Source organism: Solea solea, chromosome 11 (assembly GCF_958295425.1).
Source record: "Solea solea chromosome 11, fSolSol10.1, whole genome shotgun sequence".
Taxonomy (NCBI): domain Eukaryota; kingdom Metazoa; phylum Chordata; class Actinopteri; order Pleuronectiformes; family Soleidae; genus Solea; species Solea solea.
In genome coordinates this window covers 9935886-9959478 of record NC_081144.1, presented here as the reverse complement: position 1 = coordinate 9959478, position 23593 = coordinate 9935886, and the positions used below count along the sequence as shown (strand labels likewise).

Genomic DNA, 23593 nt, shown 5'->3' with positions numbered 1-23593 from the left:
AATTATTTTTATTTTTATTTTTATGTATGTAGCACTTTGAGATTGTTCAATATAAAGTGCATTACAAATAAAAAAAATATTATTATTATTATTATTATTATTAATAATAATAATAATAATAATAATAATAATAATAATAATAATAATAATAATAATAATTCATTATAAAATTATATCATTGCAGTTCTGTTCAGCCGTGCCATGACAACCCCGCCCACATTGAGGAGGTACTATAGTAATGGAAAATGACGTGCCTGATACCAAACCGAGTAGAGTCAAGCCGAGCCGAGTCGTGCTAAAACCGAATAGTGGAAAAGCGCCATTAGTGTTGTGCAATGGCCTGATGTTAACACTCAGTAGTGTAGTATTCTAGACAAAGTTCTGAGACAAAATAAAACAACAATTTCTTCAGATAACGCTATTTCTTTTCTTTTTTTAAAGTTTTATTTTATTCCAGTAACCCATTTCTTTTAGCTCATGAGGGATTCACACAACCTACTAAGTGTCACAAGTAACAATGACACTCGTCGCCGCTTCATACTTCACTGTAAACTCATGGAATAGACTGACACAACAGTAATATGAGTATGAATTGTGTATCCTTATGGCTATCCCAAATTACACTTTCCACAAATAGCCACATGTTTACATAGGAAAATCATTTTTCACTGGTATATGCTTTTATGACATGTTGGAGAATAAGAAATTATAAAAGACAATGAAAAAAAACCAAACCAGACATATTTTCAAAACTACCTGTAAGAAATCATTTACAAAACTGAGTCTGATTCTTCAGTTGTGTCGTCGTTACAGAGTTCACATTGAGTTTGTAGTATAGGTACATTTACAGTTTAATAAAACACCATATCTTTGACCTGTGAGAGTAACACTGACACATTTCATATTCCAAACCATTCATGTTTCTAGACTAAGCAGAATTATCTCAGCTGGTTTGTTTATTATATATAAACTGAGGTTTATACTGCTGCAACAGGCACACATAACTAAGAACATGACATACTGTATGTTTATGTTGTATTTGTAAAGCCAAAGGAAAACAAAAGCTGTTTTGGTCCAGTCACAGCAAATTTAAATAAGAGCACCACCTTTTTTGGTGTAATCTTTCTCTCACAGTAGCGACCACCATGTCATCCAGCACAGTTCACTCTGATTAAAACTTGTTGCTTTTTTCGTCATAGTAGCAGGATTATTGCACTTCTTCTGGAGGAAGTGAAACCGAAGCAGAGCGAGTGTCTGCTCGCCAAAATTACAGAGGATGGCTACAAAGTTCTACTTGAGTCATTTTGAAATGAGGTCAACAACAACACAGTATTTCAGCAATATATCTGTCATCAACAAATTGAATGAATATTGCTTTTAAGGTGTTTGATATGTTGTTCATTCTTCAGAAGCGTTTTTTTTTTTTTATTATCCTTAAAACTATGATATAGTCCTGTCATTTTTATTATAATACATCCATGTCCATAGCTCTGCCTGCATCCCACAGGTTATTACACTTTCACTGCCAGCCCTTTCTGTGGTAGCATCTTCAGTCCCCGCTACGACACTCGCTTCCTGGAGCTGGTCCGGCCCAGGCTGGTCGTGCTGGAGCGGCGGGAGAGGACGGGAGTGGCAGTGGTGGGGGACGCCTCGTTTGAACAGCCGTGCTGCAGCAAAATATCAGCGCAGCCTTTGCTCCCATTTTTTCTGGCAATCATCATGGCGCTCTGGCCTTGGTTATCTTTTGCTTTCACATCGATCCCATACTGCAGAGAGACAGATAGAGGGGAGAATATAATATTTGCTGTGTTGGCGTGTATATATAGATTAAATATTGACTGTCGGGCACACAGCAGTGTGTGTGTGTGCTGTGAAATGTAAACAAGATCTACTGAGTAGCATTGGAGGTTAAATGCACAGTATGTAATGTCTGCTGTGGGGGGCTCTCAATCAGACATTGACATAGACATTGTTGTCGTATTTGGTTGCCTGTTAAGGCCCTGGTATACTTCTGTGCACATGGTCACATTGAGCGTCGCATATCGCAGACCCTGGTATACAGCTGGTGCGAGGGTCACCAGGTCGGGAAATACTTCTTCTGTTGTTGAAATGTTTTTTCTGCTTGGTGAGCGGGGCTTAATACTCCACCTGTCGGTGGGGCAGACATTCAGTTTGCGCATGCATGTCTACGTGCACCCAACGCACTATTCGCACGCGGGTTCCAAAATCTGGGACGCCTGCGCGTTGGGTATACCAGGGCCATTATGGCAATGAGTAGTCGTGATATATTAGCGATAAATACACACAATAAAATAAAAAACAAAACACAACACACTGGCTAACTAGTAGTGTTGAATATTTTCGTCCTCACTCTCACATTTCTAACACTTACATACATACAACTTCACTTTAAGGACAGTATTGATCAGAGAGGAAAAACCCACCCAAATGAGCAGCTGGGTCATAACTACATCTCCCAGCTGACAAGCAGCGTGCAGGGCCGAGCGAGGCAGCGACGTCGACCCAGCCAGAAGCGCATTGATCTGTTCCTTGGTGCTGTGAGCGAGAAGATGCAGCAGTCTGGGCAGATCCCGCTCAGTCACTGAAGACAGCAGCCACACCGGCATGCCGTCCTCGAGCTGCTGGGTCCCAGAGGCCGGCTGAAGAGGTGCTACAAATGCCCGCTGCTCATACTTTGCACAAATCCAGGACTCTCTTTCCTCACTGTTAAACAGATACATACACAGAGGAGACCTGGTCATGCAAGGAAATACACATGCGTATGTATCAAATACCAAAAAAAAGCCCTAAATTCACTGTAACTAAATTTTTATGGTTATTTCTTGCAATCAATAATTGGCCAGCCTCTGAAACACAAATATTTCACCAATATTATTTATGCTTTATTTTCAGAATTAAGAGAGAATAGGACAAATTTAGGACACTTTTTTTTATATATATAATTATCTATTCACATTCATGAAAACCAGAGATTATTTAAAAATGTATTCATCAAAGTAGGAATTTGAAGTTTATTAATCAAAATCGTGGATTAGGTGGAACTCACCGTGTTGCGTGAGGCGTGGGTTTGGTTCTGCCCTGTGTGCAGCTCTCCCAGATGCTGTTGGCCATGTGGTTGCCAATGGCAGCCAGGACTTGAGTGAGCTCTCCTGGCCAGTCGTCCAGGTCCAGCGAGCGAACACGAGACAAGTGAGTCCCCAGTTTTCGATGGATCCCAGAGCACTCGATGCAGATCAGTGCACCCAGATTGAGACTGGCCCAGGTGGGATCTGCAGAGTCAAGAGAGGAGAGACCGTATGTCCAAAAAAACCTTACTATTGAATTGATATGAACTGCGTGTAAAGTGGGACACCACCAAAGGCTGTGGATGATTCATGAAAGCAGAATAAACCTCTCGGGGAAATGAGCGGCAGGAGGGAAAGATGCCAACATTTAAGAACTCACTCTGTGCTTCACAGTCCACACACAGACTGTTGCCTTTGGCGTTACGGATGGCCTGAAGCGCCATAGCCTCACTGTGACTGCTCCGACGTGCCTGACCAAACACAAAGACACACACACACACACACACACATAAACACATTTGAATGATTTATTACTGCCACAATCTTACCTCTATTGCACTGAAAAAATACACCCAATTCTTTCCCCGTTGAATAGTGATAACATGGCTAACTGCGTGACAGGCGTCAGTGAACTTGAACGTGTCATTAAACCACATCTATTTTGACAGAAAATAGATTAAAGAAGTTATAAGAGTTACAATGATAAATTGTGTACAAAAATGGACGTAGTCTACCTACTTCACACTTAATTTATTATATCAGTAAACATTTCCGAGTAGTCAATGATCTTAATCACTGGTTTCGGGTATTCATCAACAGGACGTGATGTCAACTTTGTGAAATTTTGTCATGACACGAGTGGAATCACAACAAGAGGTTGCTTTGTAATAATTTAAAGTCCATGGTGTTTTTTTTGTTTTTTGTTTTTTTATTGTTCAGTGGCACAGATTCAAAAGGTTATTGCTTGAGTTTGTAATTTGTCTCTGAAAGACTTGCAGGCTACATTGTCACGGATTTCACATCGCCCTCACATCTGCTCCCACCCTCAAAACACACAGAACATACTCTGCTTGAAAAATAAGACTTTACCGCTTTTCCCCACACATGCCGGAAATGTGTGTACATGATATTTGAATTAAAATGAAGTCATGGTTTCCTCCTCCTACGCAGCATCATTTCATCACTTGTTTCTTAGAAAACAGAACTTTCATTGTGAAAAATCTGTGCCCAATTTGGGTATGAGGTGAGGACATTAGTGAATGGCAGGTACGCCAGCAATTCAACCCTTTCATTCCAATGGGAATGATTGGTTGTGTTCATTACAATAGTGCTACAAACAACAGATTATACTGTATTTTGTTATTAGAGTTTCTTTTGGTAGACAACTCTGTTTATGGCCATCAGGACATGAAGAAGATTTAAACAAGTGAGAGAATAAGTGTTTCAAAAACCCATAATACAGAAACAGTTTCAAATGTCACCTCATTTTTTTTTTTAAATGTAATTAAATAATCATGGCAATAGAAATAGCACACTGTTTATTAAGTCTGTGTATGTTTTGACAGAGAAATAAGCCAAACAACTCAGCCTTTCAAGCCAAAACACAGAAACACGTTTTTATTTACTGTGCAGTGTTTCAGTGAGTCAGGTTTACAGGTTAAATATCTAATGAATCACAGTGGGACCCGAGAACAGTGTGGATTGTACTTTCTGTTATTATGCTCTCTGTTTGCTTCAGCGTCTCTGTTTTTGGTTTTGGAGGTGTGTACTTTTCTGTCTCAAACTCAGAAAAACAGAAATAACCTAATCCTGCTCCTGGAAACCATCCCACTACAGCGGAGTAAACAAACCTTGTTTCTGCCGCTCTCACAGGACTGAAGACTTGCCAGGATTTGACTCTCTATCGCCGACACCCATGAGTCCCTCTCCTCCTGACTCTGAGCCTCAAAGTGCCAATTCTGCCCGGTGAACGACACCACGATGAAGTCTGAGTTCTCCTCCTCTGCAAGGGAAGGAAAAGAACAAGCACAGACTCAGATTTGTACACAAGGGTGAGTTATTTACAGTGCATTATGTCCATTATCGATGGAAAGTCAGTGAGATAAGTGCAAAAAAGTGGTTTCACGGTGGGTGAGAGCAAAAATAATGTTGGTATGATGAAAATAATTCAAATGGACAACTGAGGCATGGAATGAGGGTATGAACTTGTCAGGCACAGTGAAGAGGAAAAACACATTGTAGGTAAATATGCACAAGCAGATTTGGCCCCCGTCGCTCTCACTTGTTACCTGTCTTATTAATGTTTCTCAAGCTACCAAAGCTCTTTAGTTTCCACATTTTACGTTTGGCTGCAGAGCAAGAGATAAGCACAGGAGAGGGAGAAGGAACAACACAAACAGAGAAAGACAAGTGCAAATGTTAGGAAGTTAAGAACTATCTAGAGAAGACAGACATCTCTCGCTAAAACCACATGCACACACGAAGAAAGAGGAAGAAGATAAACGTGTCCTTTATCAAACACTAGCAGAAAGAGATAACAGTTTCTGGTAAAAACAAAACAAAAGCATAACATTTGTGCATGATGTTACCTTCAGCCTGTCCGACGGCTGCATCCCCTTTCTGATTCATGCTCTTCTTCCTCCTGTTCTTCTTCCTGTCGCTCATGGGAGATGACTGACTGGGATCCTTTCCAGCAAAAGGACTGGCTGTCCCTTCAAGGGCATCTGACATTTGGTGCAGAAAGAATTAATCATACATGGCAGCAGTGATGTCAATGATTGAAACAGTTTTTTTTGGTACACATACCAACACTTTGTGCTTTGGTGGACAATGAGGACGGGCAGCGCTGAAGTCCTCTCTCTCCACCTTGAGGGGACAAACCACCAGTGCGATCATCAACCACTGACAGTGTGGCTGGACACAACTGAGGAACTGAGGGAGAGGGAAGTTTTAACTTGCATAACCTGAGAAATGTGCTTTACTTGCTCATATATATATGTACACACACATATATATATATATGTACATATATATATATATATATATATATATATATATATATATATATATATATGTGTATATGTTCAAATCTGGTATTGATTGGTCGTAGCAGTTTATTCAGTCACACAAACAACAGCGACAAAAACAAACAATTCCACACATACAAATGTGGTTTCTGTGATCACATCTGATGAAGGATTCAGGACAGATTGGTAGCATTCAGACCTGTGCTTAGTGCAATCGTGAGTGCATCGTATCACTCAGGACAGATGTTATTACCAGGTCTGAACATCACAATTTGAAGTTTAGAGTAATGAAAAAGATCGATGAGGAAATGTTTTTTTTGGTGATGCTGTCAGGGTTTACGACGTCTCACGTGTTTAATAAGCAGATTTTGTCTGGTCAAGACACACTACTACCTCTGCCTTTTTAATGCATCTGTGCGATTATTATCCTTGTCTAATAGAAGATGGGATGGAGCTACTCGATGAATAAAAATGTAATTTGCAATATTACATTTTATTTATATATTATATATATTATATATATATAATTATATATTATTAAAATATTATTTATATTGTTTATTACTCATACAGAATAATTCTGTATGAGTCATACAGAATAAATAAATCCCATGAAAAAAGCCCAAACCAACAATGAAGTATTGCCTGTGTAGCCAAAGCCTCGTCTACCTTGCCACTATTTATCCGAGGGAATCTGTTTGGCGATTTCCTTATCTTCTTTTTCACACTTTTACAATAATCAGTGTCTGAATGTAACCATTCAAAACCCTTTTCATTTTTTATGGCTTTTATGGTATGATTTCCTGGCTTCCTATTTTACTACTTTTATTGCCTTAATCATGCTTGCGTGCTATGTTTATCTTACCTGTACTGATGCCATCAGCAGCTGGCAGCTCCTTACTCAGGCCATTAACTCCAGGTACAGAACTCGGGGGAACTGGTGAGGGACCAGCGGGAACGACAGCTCTCGGAGGACGTTTCCCAGGAACTTTCACCGTCACGCGAAGCAAGTCGATTTCTTTTCCATGGCTATTCTGTGTGTAGTCCTACAACCCCCAAAACATCGTGTGAGAAATGTCCATCAGGGATATAAATGATCTTTTGTGAGGAGGAAAGCTTTAACACAGTTTCAGTGATGATGACGCATTCTCTTACAAATTAAAAGCTGAATTCCTATTTTCATTAATTCATTCAATGTCTACTGCTTCATCCTCCACATGAGGGTTTGTGGGGGGGTGGTGAAAGGCAGTGTACACCTAGGACAGGTCGTCAGGGCCAACACACAGAGACTAACAAACATTCACTCACTCACACCTATGGGAGTGTTTAGAGTTAACCTCTGCATGTTTTTGGACTGTGGGTGGAAACCGGTGGGCCGTACAAAACCCACACGCACGGGGAGAACATGCAGCCTTGACACCCTCAGCCTGGGTCATGAACCTGGACCTACCTCAATGTGAGGCAACAGTGCTAGCCACTATTCCACAACATATTCTCAAAATAAGGGGGGGTTTGACTAAAGGTACTGCACAGCAGTTGTCATATTTATAATGAACCGTTGGGGGGGCTACAGAGCTGACAGTAAACTACTTCTATTGTCATGTTAAGATACATATAAAAATCATAAAACCATAGTAAAAGCACACTCAAAACACACCATTCTCACAATCAATGTGAACACTGTGTCTTTGCTTTTTGGAGACAATGTGATAAAAGTGTGGCACGTGTCTGAGTGACAAGAGCAGAGTTTTTTTTCAACATTGAGTTGAGAGCTGCCAAGCCTTTTTTTTGGGTTTGGTCATTTGAAATGAACATTTCCTTGTTATATATAATAAATTGCATTTTCAGGGGCAAAAAAAATACAAATCAGTTTGGTTTGGGTTTTAACGGCCAGGATCAGCCCAGCCCGAGGTCTAATACTGGTCCCCAGCCAGCAGTTTGGAAACCCCTGGTCCAAATATTCTGGTTTCACACAATGTGGAGCCATGCTGTGCCAGAACTAACCCAGGAAAACCTGAGAGAGCTACAACGTTCACAGATCATTTTATAACAGTTTAGTCGATTGTGCTACAGGATCTGTCTTTATACTGCACTCTCTAACTGTAGAATGTCACAGATAATAGTTTACTTAGTTTACAAAAGTATTTTAAATCATGTTACATGTTATTGATACTGCACAGGGATGCACTCTCTGTAAGAAGCCACTGAACTACTTGGCCAGACATGATGACATTTGTTTTTTAAACTTTTGGTTTTGGTTTTGGCGATGGTTAAAAGGAAGCCATCACGACCACACTCTAACTTACATCAGTTTCTAATCAATAGTGACAGGAAACTTAATGAGTGTAAAAATGTTAAATCAGTGAATGTTTTTTTTTTGTGGGTAAATCAATATTAAGCAAAGGTTTAAAAGCAATCAGAGGGTGTTTTAAGACAAATGTGTGTTTGGGAAAGCACTGATGCCGAGTGTAAAGTTAAAAAGCTGCACAGTGAAAACTTGTGTCCGGTTGCTGATGCTTCACTGGGTTTTACTGCTGTATTGATTAGTACTGTGGTGTTCTCTTACATTGGAACTGGAGTGGTAAGACAGTGTGCCGTTGTTGGAAAGGGTGACATATTTCTTCTTCCACTCCTTGTTCAGAGAGCTACCACTTCTCTTCCACAGGATACCCTGTTGCAAAACAAAAGCCCAAGGTCAGTGTACAAATGACTCGCTGAATCTGCCTAAATTTAGAATCACACAAAGAGAGGCGACGTCTTCAAAGTGTAGTAGCACAACATGGAGAGAAATAACTGAAAGCACTTGCACAATATTAATATAACCCTCAAGAGAAATGCTGAAAAGGATGAAATAAGGGATTTTATTTATACCGCTTATATAAGATCAAATAAATAGACAAGTGCATTTTAGTTCCCACCTTCCTGCTGAAGAGGGACTTAGCCTGTTCTATTCTGCTGCAAGCTTGTAAATACACACTTCAGTGAGTGTTCAGTTTCCCTTTTTGAACTGTTGGAAAGCAACTAAATATCCAAATGACACACAGGTTTAGTAGCCCTAAACCTCACATGTGTTACGTAACATGAACCAGACCTGTTTGATGGGAACGCCCCGCACGCTGCTCAGGTCTCCTTTACCATCACCAGCTTTCTTATCCGTGTCCCGGTTCTGAAACAAATACAACACATGTGATTACAGGAGCAGAAGATTTCAACAACGACAGTCAGCGAGGGAGCTGAGAATGACGTGAGATGAAGTGAGAGATGACAGGCTGAACCAAAAGGTGGGCGACGCCATCGACAGTCGCCACCAACTGACCTTGAAGAGCGAGGGTCGTCTGGGGATGTTCTTCAGCGCACGTGAGTTAATGCTGCCTCCCCCCTCTCCCTGTGCAACCCGCAGCTCTCTGTGACCGACCACAGGGGTGGAGGGGAGGGAGTAGGCGTAGCCACAACTGAGGCCATTACTGGCCTGAGAGGGGGTGGATGGCAGCCAGGCAAGAGGTCAAGAGGTCATGGATGCAGCAGGGGGAGATGGGAATGGAGACATGAGGGAGGAGATGGCCAGAGTGAGAATGGGTTTGCGAGATGAAATGGGTCAAACGTACAGCTGAGTATTGAAAACATCTTTTAGGACCTGAATACTGATTCCAGAACAACATGCTGCATGCTTGTTGGCTTGCTGACACTGATGAGATTAACTCTTTAGGTATCAACCTTCAATATCAAATAACAACACATATTCAATATTAGGTGATACAGAGGAAGTTTGATACCCGATACCACTAAAGTGTTGAAGTTCCATACCCAGCCCTGATCACACAGTGGAACTACATTAAGAGAAAGTGGGTGATAAATGTGGAGCTGAGATGGATGATGAAGAGCCTTGGAGGTGATATTTAAAATGAACTTAATGTAACTCTGGACAAAATGCTTTACTAAATAACTCAGTCTTCTGTTTGCATAAAGTCTTGGCGTGATTTTCCTTGGAGTACATTTTCAGATTTTATTTTGGTGACAGACTATAAATAGTGCTACTGAAGCCTGGTGGAGGTCAGAAGAAGTAAATTTTGATGAAAACACCTGCATAGCAACAGCAGAACGCTTTCATCCGAGTCCTATTTTTACCACGTCTTATGTAATACAGTATCTGTCTGGACTGGAAAAAAAAGGCTGTGTTTACTCAAACACAACAACAACTACTGAACACCTGACTGTAGTAATGTTAAGCACCATCATTTCCATGCATTTCTTAAACTGCTGGCCCTTAATGAGGAAGAATATGAAAGCTATGGTAAACATTTTCAGTCTTAACATAAGGACCAAACACTTGTCATATACAGATGTGGTTCAAGGCTTTTCTCAGTGTTTCCAACCGTGAGTTCTTACAGTTTAACGCGGCGCTTCAGTGTTGACTTTAGAGCCAGACAAGCTATTCAAGTAGTGAACTTATTCATAATTTATCAACACTTGTACTCATGCTATTTTATACTTATCTAGATTCATGAGAATGCATTATTTCTTAATCCACTCTATTAACGTGGAAGCTTTGCAGATGAATATTTTAAAAGTGATTATTAAGTGACTCTATACAGCTGTCTTTGAAGTTGTAAAGAAGATACACGTTATACATGTTCAGTCTCAGTTGACTTAACACTGAGGTGTTAATTCAATTCAATCATAATCCATAATCCCTGTAAATGTAAACTATGGGTCGTACGCAGGAATTAGAACCCATTTTTCAAATCATCTACGCACAAGTGTTAGTGAGGTTAAGGTTAGGGTGTGGTACCTGGCCCGGGAGCGATGCTGATCCAGGTGTGGAGCCTCCAGAGTGACTGGGAGAGTTAGGAAGAGACTTGCAGGCCTGCAGCGCCGCCTGCTTCCTCTGAGTTACAATCTTTTGGGCAGCTGAAAATCACACAGCCGTTCATCCACACAAGTGTCACCAAGCTTTTATGACTGCAACGACCACTGCACTGTAAATCAGGCCCACTGTCCCCTTAACTCACCTTCAGAAAACACTCGATCCACGTTGAACCCATAGGTGGCGCAGGTCTCGTAAAACAGCGAGTGGCGCACATCGATGCACAACTGCCTGGCTCTCTGATCCTCAATCACGCGAGGGTTGGTGCTACTGATTTTATCTGTGGAAAAATAGATCAGTGATTAGACCTCCGAATTAAACTTTAAATTATGACAGATTAATCCTGTTGGCTAGATATTATATTTCAGGTGACTAAATACATACATCTAATGCTTTACTCGGCTCATCAAATTAAGTTCTTCACAAACTGCACTGAATCGCAAATGCACTAAAGTTTAATTTGAAAAATCATGAGCTACACGTGTCTTATGAGTCAAATTCTTTCTTCTAAATACAAGTTTAAACTGCATCACCATAAACTAGGTGGTGACGCAGTATTTCTGCACTAACATAATTACTACAATTAAACTTCCAGGCTAAATATTTTCTATAATACTGTATATGGGAGTCGTGTTCTGACCTTGGGTGCCAACCACTATGACTGGGATGTCTGTGCGGAACGCAACGAGCTGACTGTAGAGCTGGTACAGATCCTGGAAACTGGCCTCGTTCTCCAGACTGAAGACCAGAATCACTGCGTCAACCCAGCTGCTGAACTGTAGAGGGAGGAGTGAGGTGGAGAAGAGGCAAACGTTAGCTCCCGGCGCACACGTGTGACGGCTGCACACATTTACATATTAATACAAACAAAGCACCTGCGCGTCAGGTGGTCCAGCTTCCTCCCTGATCAGTAACAGATGACTCTGTCCATCCACCAGCACTTCCTTTTTATACCTGCCCCCTGACAAGGACAGTGACAATGACAGAACGGTCATTCAGCAGCTGGGACCGATGAAGAATGAAGCCATATCACACTACAGATCGATGAAATATAGATTAGACTTTTTTCTTACCATCCGACTTCTCCAGTGCAACATAACTGCCTGTAATGTATTTGTTGACCAGTGCTGACTTCCCGCTTTTCACACTTCCCAAAATGCCCTAAGAGAGGCAGGAGGAAAATGCAGGGTCAGCACACTGCATGTTTACAGTACAGTCCATCAAATATTCCACTCAGACTGAATTCAAGTACTTAATAACTATTATTATACATATAAATGTATATATGTACATATATATATATATTTATATTTACTTGTGTTCAGGTAACAAAAAACATCTTACAAATTCCTCTTATTCAAGGTAATCATGTTATGTTATTAATTAGTAGCTCATAGATTCAGTTTGTCTCTTCTGACTGTTTGAGCACTATAAATCAAACTATATTCAGATAATTCAGATCCGGTTACACAAAGGAGAAGCTACACAACAGAAGTCTATGTTTAAAATGTTAGAAAGGGAAATATATGCATGCATTAGTCATTAATGTTCATCTGAAAAGGCTTTTTGTGGACGTCTGTAAGAGGAACAGAAAGTACAGTACTTTTATTAACATTTTATTTCACTGTACAAGCTTGTGTGTTGTGTTTAGTAGACATGTAGCCAACTTGATAGGACGAGACAGCTGGCTGGTTCAAACTATCACAGTGAGTAAAACTTCACTGGCTTTTTAAAAGGAGTGTAGAATAATATAATATATAACATGAACACTCAAGTAAAATGCTAGTCACTTGTGTGTGTTTGAAGGTCCAGGTGTAACATTTAGGAAGGTTTATTGGCAGAAGTGTAATATAATACCCATAAGAATGTATGTATAAGTGTATTACAGCTTTTAATTCAATTAAAATGAAATTTGTTTTCATTTGTGTTCTTTAGGCAAGCGCCTCGCTTTACAGAAGCGCAACTGGACAATCAATGTGTTTTGGATAACGATGACCTGGATGAACAGCATCCTCTCTGGTATGTGAAGGCCACCATAGTTCCCGCATGCACTTGGGAAAGGAAAGAGTTAGTGGACTTCTGTAACCAATTCATCCTACTTTCCATAACTGTAATAATTTGTATTTTTTGTGAAATGTCAAATTGGAGAACTGATCAGAGGATTCATTTATCAGTCTTGAAACAGCCTCTCTGATGAAATGCTACAACATGTGAAAAAGTGGAATACATTGTGGACATTTCTTCTGTTGATCTTTGATTTAGCCTCACCAGTCTCAGCTCAGGGATGGATCTGCTCAGCGTCCACTCCTGACTGTTGGCTATATTTACTGGAAAGACACAGGCAGAGACGAACAGTCAGGGAGGCAGAGGTACGAACAGAGATTCATCATTTTGCTGACGTTCAGTAAAAATAGCCCTTTCATTATGGCCTCTGCAGGAGAGCGACGTAGCGCACGTGTGGTCTCGGTGGTCGTCTTAATGAACATAACCTTTCAGTCACAATGGGGCAACGCAACAAGGTGCAGCCACACCACTCATTATCCACTTTGCTCCCCACTGATGAGCAGCTGTGTGCTGGGGCTCGGGGAGTTTCAGTGTATGAGATTGGGGGGCCTCCTCTCAGACAGAGCCTGGTAAAAGCCCAACCTTAGTTTACTCACCTAGTTTGTCTAAAATTCTGGACCCTTATATCATTAAGATTGTGTTATATGATACGACAGACACTCAATAATTCAGCACAGAAAGCCCTGGAGTTGGTTGACTTAACATCAGACTCCATCAAATACAGAAAAAAGATCTGTCCTGGGGCCTTTATTAGTTTCTCACTCACACACATTTAGGACTTTGATATCTAATGTGATATCTAATGTAATAGTGATTCACTTCCTTTCTCTGCACCTCCTCTGACTTGGTTTGGAGCCTCCCTGGGGAGACCCACCTCCCACCTCACGATTCAGTTCTGCCACGTAAAGATGTCTGTGGGTTTAAATAACAACTCCCCTCTGAACTGAAGAAGGCTGCATGGAATGACTCGTACAAAATATCTCTGCAGTACACGTTTTTTTTCTTCCTTTTGGTGTGTGGAGTTTCGTTTTATGTCAATTATTTAATTAAATTCATTAAGTGTGGTGAACAAGACTGCAAGTAAACTCCACCCCTATTCACTTTACAGTTAGATGTAACAAATAAACACATTCTCACTTTGGAATATGCCCATAGTTGTTATAGCTCAACAGTGAACTGAGATACATTTGTTAATGTGCAGGTTGCACAACTGTGAATGTTCAAACACACACACACACACACACAGAGGATGGGTTGGGTCACACACAGCTGTGGCATCGTCAGTGCCCCCAGTGTGTGACGCTCACACCCAGCTGCAGCTTCAGAGGGATGAGAACAGAGGGAAAGAGATCAGAGACAAATCCTGCACTCAGTGGCCAGTTTATTAGGTACACCAGGAAACACAATATCAGCTGGGATTGGCACCAGCGAACCCCTGCGACCCTCATGTGGAGGATAAAGCGGCAGAAGATGAGCGAGTGAGAGTAAATGATTTCACAGAAGTGCTGAAGACACTAATCATTTTGGAGGATTTGGAGGATCATTTTTGTGATGCTTTCATCTCGTCTACCTTCACTGATGGTGGATAGATATGCTATGAAAATGAACTCAATAAAGACACAAGAGAAATGTTAGGGATAGCTGGTGAGATATTTCAGAGCAGAGGAAACCAACACTGCCATCACAGGTCCACATATAAAAACAGTCATTTTACATGTCCAATTAACCTAATCCCCATATTGCATGTTTTTGGACTGTAGGAGGAAATCGTAGAACCTGGAGAAAACCCATGCACACGGGGAGAACATGCTACCCTCCATGCAGAAAGGCCCTTGTCTGTAAAACAGAGCAAGGAGAAACCGTGGAGACCAGGAGGTTCTGGTCCACTACTCTGACTGATGTAGTGCCTGATAACATCCTCAGTGTGAATGCGTAATGTGTCCTTCAAAGACAGATGATGATTTAACTCGCTGCTGGGTCTGAATCTATGAAGCGTCAGCGGGCCAAAACTGCACAGATGCACAACGTGCTTGACAAAAGAAAAAGGAAAAAGAAAAAAGAGGCTTACACACGAGCTGCTGCTGCAGGCATGCTCCCTGAGAGAAAGAAAGAGCTTCCTCCTGCCACACAGACAGATCCACACACATGGACGTGATCCATCTCGTCAGCCTTTCTGAGTCAAAGCTCTCTTTATGGTCACACACAGTGAGATCCTTCTGCTGCTTGGTCACACGGATTTCTACAGAAAGCCAATTATCTACAATCCCTGCTCCAAAATAATCATGTGTGATCCACTACAATACCCAATGGGGCCACAAGCTCACTGAAACCTGCACGGTTTTCTGACTGAACATGTTTTGGGGATGAGGTGAAGTGGTGTCAACTCAAGCACATAAACTGTATGCACAGATTCACACAGACACACATGTGCAAACGCACACACGACACATGCACCCCGCGACTCCTCCGCCCCTCTGTTTCATCAGGCTCTGCCTCAGTAGCAGAAGCAGCAGTCCTGCCGGTTGCCATGGCAACACTTCCTCCTGCCCTGTGTGTGTGTGTGTGTGTGTGCGCAGTTGGTGAGGCCACAGTCTCACTACTTGAGTGAATCCACAGTGTGCATGTGTAACAGTGTGAATACACAATGAGTGAATGAATAGATAAAACGCGCTCGCCCACTCCCACAGGCTGAAACACTCGCCCTGTATTTGAGGGAAACATGTCTGTGAGGGAGATGCACTGTTGCTCGCTGCAGCAATGTGAATAATTTTTGATGTGAATTTAAATGAAATGCTTTTGCAGTGACAAAGACAGTTGTGTGAGGAGGGGCCCACAACTGAAGTGGCAGAACATGCAGTGGGTGGAATATCAAAGATGTGGATTAGAAATGTTCTTTATCCACACGTCTTTCTTTTAAAGGGGTGAACAAATGTCCCCCCCCACTCTCCAGCTTTATGGAGATGAAGCAGAGGCGAAACAAATCAACCAGAGCGGCGCAATCCATCCGTGATCATGCCACCAGCTCCTCTACCCCTTGGCTTCATTATGAGATTTAAAACCATGCTGGGAACGCCGCTTAAGTGTGTATGTGTTGCGGTGTGAGTGTGAGTCTAGAGATTACCCCTCAAGCAATGTGAAATCAGCCAAGCCCTCTGAGTCTGAAGGGGAATTAGATTAAGTCTGTCCACGATGATTCTATTGTCAGTTCGCACATCAAAGAACTGTCATCTGTCATCAATTTGCAGTTGCACATAGCCTTGGGAAAATGTTTCCTCGGCGCGAGACAATAATAAAAAATATATTCTGTGTGGTGAAAAAAGATCAACCCCACCCCACTGGTTTTAAATGGATGCCTATGCACAGATGCACAGACAAGGTGGCTACTCGGAGATAATTATTTTGGCAGGAGCAGAGGACAGGCGTGACTCTGATAATGGGCTGCTGTCATGGATGTTGTCAACATGAAGGCTGAATTTAGGGTCGAGAAAGTGACAGTGTGTGACTGTGTGTACGTATGTATATATTTGTGAGGACCAAAAAAGGAAGTGAGGACAATTTGGGAAAGTGAGGAAAATTTGGGAAAGTGAGGACATTTGAGCAGGTCTTCACAACTTTAAAGGGCTTTTTTGAGGGTCAAAACCTGGTTTTAGGGTTTTAGGTTTATGTTGTGTCCTCAAGAAACTGTACAAGAGAGTGCACATTGGGTTTAGGTTAGCTCTGGGATGAAAGCGTTAGGGTGCATGTGAGTGTGTGACTTCTTACCTTCTTCCTCACTGGAGTCTCTCTGTATATAGACAGGAGGTGCTGTGGAGGATGACCCCGATGCCCCGGAGCTGCTCTTTGTGAAAATGCCACTGATAAACTTAAGCATCTTCCTGTCTTTAGTGGAGCCCCGTTGGCCCTGTGCCTGCTGGGCCTCCCTGACCAGCCCCAGGTCTTCAGAGAGACTGTTCAGATCACTGTTGTCCAGTGTGCGGCTTTTACCTTTGCGTCCCGGCTTGGAGGCCTGGGTAGGTGCAGGTAGGGAGCTTGAACTTGCCTTTAGTCTTTCCTTCCTGGGGAGGTCTCTCATCACTGCAGCCATTCCAGCTCCAGTCTCTAACGGTATTCCTGCGTGCACTTCATCCCTCCAGCCTTCAGGTCTGCTCGCCTCAGCCCAGGAAGCTCTGCAGGGCCCTGGAGAGCGTGTCACCATCCGGCAGTCCTTTCGGTCGAGGCTCTGGGCCGAGGTGGGACTACGCTCTCTACCGTCCCTGGAGTCACGACCGCGGGTGGCCACACTGCTGTGAGACTTCAGCAGACTCACAGGCCGCTGTCCTGCAGGACGGAGGGGGAGGCTGGTCCTGGTTGGAGTGCGACTGGGCTCGACGCACACCTCCGTTGGTGGTGTTGTGATGAGAGATGGAGACCTGCATTGCTTTGCCTCAGGTGTGAAAAGACTCTCAACTCTTGTTACTTCTGTCTCTGCAGACTTTGTCTTCTGAAGTGTTGCTCTTTCAGCAGGTAAGGGGATCAAGAGGTTGGGCGGTGGCTTTTCACCTCCCTTACTCAGGACATCAACGGTGGATGGTGGCTTATCCTTCAAAGGGCTGAGGGCTCCTCTCTCTCCAGCCTCAGGTTCAACATTTAACTTCTCAACAGCAGCATCCTCAGCTCTTTTTGGCTGTCCTGAAATCACTCCAGCTCCATTCTCAGCCTGTGCAGGGGCTTCACCTTCAGCCTCCACTCTGACCCCGTCCTCCTCCCTTGCCAGTCCTCCTGACTCGGCCTCCACCTCTTTCCCCTGAGTGCTTTTCCTGGCCTTCTCTCCATTCTCCTCCACAGCCTCTACCTTGACCAGGGTGAGGGAGATGAGGTAGGTGGTGCGTTGCTGCAGGGCGCCGCCTCCACTCATGTGGTCAGGCTTCAGTGGATTCGCAGTTAATGAATGAAACCAGACAGAGTGACATAAACAACTGACAGTTCAGCAGCGTATGGGGATATGAAAGGATCTGAGGGCACAGCAGAGGTTGGAAACTTACATGAGGGAAGATGAAGTTCCTCCTCGGGAGATACAATCACAGAAAGTCTGTTGGGTTCATCCATTCCCTAAATCCCAACTTCTGTGTTTCGAATTGTACTGTCAGTCTCAGATTTCTTTGTTCGCTGAAATATTTCGTGGCACACAGAAAAGAAATCCAGCCTTGCCAACAGCCTTCAGCACACTGTCAGTACAGTCCAAGAGCTCTTTTGTTCCTAGAAAACACCCAATTAAAATCCGCACACTGGATTTATGTGCCGCTACTCAGACAAATTCATCTTCATTATGGCGTCTGATGGTAATTATTTACTTGACCTTATTTTCGTGTGCAGCACGCGCATCTTATTTGATGCTCAGTCCAGCCTCTTCACTCATGAGGAAAAGAAAAATCTTGATTCCAGTCAGAATAACAACTGTCCCGCATCATACGTCACCAGAGATGTGATGAACAGCAGCTGTTAAGTGAAAAGGTGAAGCCTCTAAAAAAAAAGATCAGTAGAGTCACAGTGCACCTAAAGCTGTATGTAGTCCCGGTCCAGATCATGGGCTCTCACTGCGAGCCTGATATGCGTGATGACAGGAGCATCCATTCAGAGCGCGCGGCGGCAGGAGGGCGGGCAGCTTCACCACGGAGACGCACAGGAAGGACATTGACGAGGGATGAAGGGGATCAGGAGAAGAAGCCAACGGAAGCCCGGGCGGATAAGTGGAGATGTCTGACCGAGACAGGGCGCGTCCGGCCATCACGCCCCTCTCGCCTGTGTCCTCTGAGCGCATCAGGCGCTGGGCATCACAGCACAGGAGGATGAGGAGGATGAAGAGGATGAGGAGGAGGAGGAGGTGGCGCTGAGACGAGTCACTGCTCAAACAGCTCTGAAGCTTCCCGATAGATACACTGTCGCACAGGTTCAACGAGTCCAGAGCCCATTACGCACACACATGCACACACACACTCCTTCATACATGTGCAGCTCTCACACACTGCTTTCAGTGACACACTAATGGGAAACTCCAGTGTCCCTCCCTCCACTCGCCCCTCCTTGTTCCACTGTGCAATTCATACATTGCAGAGGGACCTTTCTTCTCATGTTTCCCTCCTTTTTTATTTTCTCTGTTTCTCCTCCTGCTCCTCTCAGACTGTTCAGAGTCCCTGCTCTGCTTTTTATTGCTCATCCCTCCCCATCCTCTCCTGCCATCTTTATAGAGAGGAGGGGAGGCAGCACACACACACACACACACACACACACACACACACACACTGATTTAATGATAAGAGACCAGAGAAGAGATCAATGACAGGGAAAGGAAAGGAGAAGAGGAGAAGCAGGCACAGGCAGTCATGTCAATCAGTCATGTTGGGAAAAAAAGAAGTATGCGTGATGGATTTATGTTTGTGAAGGAAGATGGACATTCAGGCAGGGTGTGATTTCCAACAGTTGCCTGTCTCATTTTTTACAGCTGCTGTATTGTCCCCTACCTGTCTTCAGCTGTGTGTGTGTGTGTGTGTGTGGCTCCTCCTCAGTAGGAGGGTTGGCTTGTTTGTTGCTAAGGTGTTACAATCTTCCTGGCTCTGATGGCACTCGCATCTCCTCCTCTTCCTCCTCCTCCTCCTCCTCCTCCTCCTCCTCCCATTCTGTATTGTAATCGCTCCCAGGATCTCTGTATCAAAATGGTGTTTGTGTGTGGGAATGTGTCTGTGTTGTACATGTGAGCGGGAGAAGCTTCCTGTGAGCGTATTGATCTGTAGTCTATTGCCCACTATGGCATGTGTTCATTAGCAGAAGTGGGGTAAGCACTGGACTCTCAGCATGAACCAAACAATAGTGTGAGAGGATGAGAGCATATTGGACATCAATAGAAGGACCGCAGAAGAAAAAACTGGATTCAACACATGTTCTGCTTTTTTTTGTATGAATACAAGACACCCAGTACAATAATTGTTTTCTTTGCCATAAAAGATCATCAAATCATCAAATCAAATGACCTCCTCATTGTGAAACAAATTCTTATAAGAGCTCACATTTAGGCCACAAATATGTTCAGTTTACTATGCATATTTTTACATTTGACAAAATGAATTGATTATTTTTAGTACATTATCTATCGATTTAAATCTACCACCAGGAACTGCTGCATTTGTGTCATATGCAACAGCAGGAACACTGCAGTAAACCTGCAACACGATTACACATTTTCCACTTGAATTATTACCGAGAGCAGTGTCATGTTACTTGCTGTCTAAATAAAAAAAAAATAGCTTGATGTAAAATCAGAGGATGTGTTTGCTCCACAGTGCCGCAGCCTCCCACCATCATCCCATAATATACGATCTGACTGTCCACCTGCTCAGCCTGCCTCCCCCTCCCTACCACAGGCAGTGAGAGGGCAATAACTACTCATGCTGAATACAAAAGACCTCAGACAACCACCTTTGGCTGAAAGGGGGGATAAGACCTGAGAGGGACAGTGACTGCAGCCACAGAGGAGGAGTCATGAATGCATCCTCTGACATGAAGAAGACATCCAAACACACTTTTAGGGAGGTGACGCTATGTGTAAAATCCATTTTAACAAGTGCAGAGAGGACATGACATGTCTGTGTGAGGTGAAGTGCATGTAAGGTTGCTGCAGCTCTCTGTGCAGCAAGGTGAATCCAATTACCGTGAAATAGACACCCGCTGACTGTATATAATGCAGAAAATCAGGTTGTCTTCAGGCAGACACTGTTTCAGACACACACTCACATGCATGCATATGTGCAAAGCTGCCCCCAACACACACACACACACACACAGTGACACTCATGGGCAGGTGCTGTCAGATGAGCAGTAGCCAAGGGCAGTGGTCATGCTGTGTGATTTTTCATTTCTCCTTCACTGGGAGCTGTCCTCTCCATATTTTCCCCTCTCAATCTGTCACTCTGCCTGCCGTGCTGGAGCTGCACCTCCACACCAGACACATTTAAATCATCCTCGTGTTGCACCTCACCCTTCTCTTCATTGCCAGCTTTTTTTTGTTTCTTTTTCTGCTCAGTCTTTCCATGACACACAGTCACTCGAACACATCACTTATTAAGTCCAAAAGAGAGCTGGCTTGCTTTTTAGCAGCAGTGACCCTCTACACTCACAGATCTAGGCCTCACGAGGGACGCACTCCCTTTGATCCTCATTACAGCGTGGACATGGAAGCAGCCTAATTACTGTTAAAAAAACACATCATTTGAATATTTTGCCACATTGGGGGAAGTGCCTCTCAGTGCATGTTAAGATCTGGCAGATCCTAAAAACACCTCAAAGCTCACATTAACGAGCTGACCATCAATTCACTACGAGTGGACTGAGTGTCTCATAAATAAAGTGTTGGAAAAATCAATTAATTGATCTTGTCAGGTTCCTCGCCTGCACTTCAGCTTACGTACTGTATGTATAATTTTGAGGCACACACAATTAGGGCTGAAACAATTACTACATTAATCGGTTTGAGAATTAAGAACAAGTTTGTTTGATTTTCAGCTTCTTAAATGTGAATATTTCATTTGTTTTCTTTTGCTCCACCGACACGACATTTGAGATCATCATCATGTCCAGGTTTGAGAAACACTGATCAATATGTTATGGACCAAACAAGTACTCCATTAATTGAGAAAATAATCGGCAGATTAAACGACTGTGAAAATAATAGTTAGTTGCAGCCCCCCACACACACACACTATGAACTGCATTATATCCACTTCCTTTATGCTCTTACCTCACCTTTATTCATTTATCCGTAATTTAACAAGGTTTAGCCAATAAGCTATTTTACAAGGGAGACCTGGCCAAGACAGCAGCAGTACAATTACAGTAAATGTCACAATAAAACAGATAAACAACATTAAAACTTTCTCATATAAAACACTTGCACAGAGACAACCTGGACTTCTAAGTCTCTACCAGAGGTTTAAACTGGTTCAGGGTTATGAGGTTTTGAAGTTCAAGATCAGACAGTATAGTATACAAAGTATCAGGTTTTAAAAGAGTGTCTTATTAGACCTAGACAAACTGTGTTATATGATGTGGTCTTAAACATTTTAAAATGTTACTAAAGGACAGAATAACAAATTCCAAACATATCACCTCAAAATAATATTCAACTTCTTCATTGCCACTGCCGTAAATTTCTTTCTTTTTTTTTAAAGTAAATTAGAGACCATCCACACTATCCCTATTTTCACATATGCACTTTTATGCTGATGTATTTTTGTGCTGTGCATTTTAGTTGTTTCATAAATAGGTATATTTGAGTTTGCAGTGTATACTGTTACTTTATATATTTGTTTATTTAGCCCCTCTTTTTTCAAGAGCCTCAATTTAACCATTTTGCATAAAGATTATGTTTACTTCTGATAATCTTAGTGAATTTTGTGGAGTATTGACTTGCTGTGGTACTGGGACTTTTTGCTTCAGTAAAGGATCAGAGTACTTCCACTCACCTACTGTAATCAGCACATCTGCTAACAAAAAAGGTTCAACTGTCACACATTGTGTCACATTTACAAGCAAATGGCAAATGGTGGGAAGTAGTGATGAGAGGAAATGATGTAAAACTGATCAAGAGACACCCTGTTTGTCTGAAAGGAAGTGGCTTTGAGGGCAGTTGCAGATTGGTAGACAGGAAGTAGGCCACCCAGCAGGTTCCATTCTGCTGCCATGACGATGGCTCATGGCATGGATGTTGTCACTGGTTGCCCATGTCCTACAGCTGACTAATAATTAAAGTCACTACACTACATTGCAAACACCAGGAGGTCAGTGTTTTCCCCTCTCAGAGAGTAATGAGAATGAAAATGAACCCTGACTGAGAAACTCTTCGGTGAAAAGGCACATCAACTGACACAGGAAGCACAGAGGAAGATACCGATCATCTACACTGTCATCATCCTTTCACAGAACACTTCCAATACTGATGAAAAACAGTGACTAAATTCACCTGTGAAAGTTTCTTATCAAGAAGCATGTTAAAGTCAGAGCATGCAATCACTTGTATCTAACATGCTGCTTTTTCCTCTTAACAAAACAAACAAACCAAACAAAAGTTGATCTCAAGACAAGCTTACCTTGAATACTGTGGAGGTAAACTTTAAGGCCTGAGCGCAGCTGCTGATCAGTGATCCTTTCAAACTGCTTGGACAGTCTGTTGATGGCACTGTGCAGAGATTCATACCTTTTGATCTCCGCTTTTATTGCAGTGGAGTTCACCGATTTACTGTTGCTGTTCATCCTGGCACGTGGCTCTGTTTTAAACTGAAGCAAAGTACCTGCTTCAGCCCATTTGAACCCCTGGCTACTTGTTCCACAGGATGAACACAAACTTGACTGAAGACACAGAAGCAAACAAATGTCTCTCTCTGTCTCACGCTCTCTCTCTCGCTCTCTCGCTCTCTCTCTCGCTCTCAACCACAAAAGTCAGCTCACAATGATGTATTTCTCAGTTTCCTCTGCAGGTTTGAACACAACCAAATTCACTTCCTTATTTCAAACCATATGCTTCACTA

General features: G+C 42.7%; 1 protein-coding gene across 6 annotated transcripts; it reads right to left on the bottom strand.

Annotated features, from left to right (window-relative positions):
• Positions 1-433: 433 nt before the first annotated feature.
• agap2 (ArfGAP with GTPase domain, ankyrin repeat and PH domain 2) lies at positions 434-23432 on the bottom strand. Of its 6 annotated transcripts, XM_058643420.1 has the most exons (20): positions 18062-19189; positions 16803-17943; positions 13245-13303; positions 12050-12137; positions 11852-11937; positions 11617-11752; positions 11122-11256; positions 10902-11020; positions 9429-9581; positions 9204-9278; positions 8679-8783; positions 6978-7158; positions 5892-6017; positions 5675-5809; positions 5375-5434; positions 4937-5088; positions 3466-3556; positions 3068-3290; positions 2445-2724; positions 434-1766 (listed from the first exon to the last, which is right to left on the bottom strand). In XM_058643420.1, exons 2-20 carry the CDS (start codon positions 17932-17934, stop codon positions 1560-1562), a joined length of 3543 nt encoding a protein of 1180 aa, XP_058499403.1. In that variant the 5' UTR covers positions 17935-17943; positions 18062-19189; the 3' UTR covers positions 434-1559. The 6 variants fall into 6 exon arrangements, with proteins under 6 accessions (XP_058499403.1, XP_058499407.1, XP_058499405.1 ...); XM_058643424.1 differs by lacking the exons at positions 16803-17943; positions 18062-19189 and adding an exon at positions 23156-23432; XM_058643422.1 differs by having other exon boundaries at positions 5892-5951; positions 16803-19190.
• Positions 23433-23593: the final 161 nt, after the last annotated feature.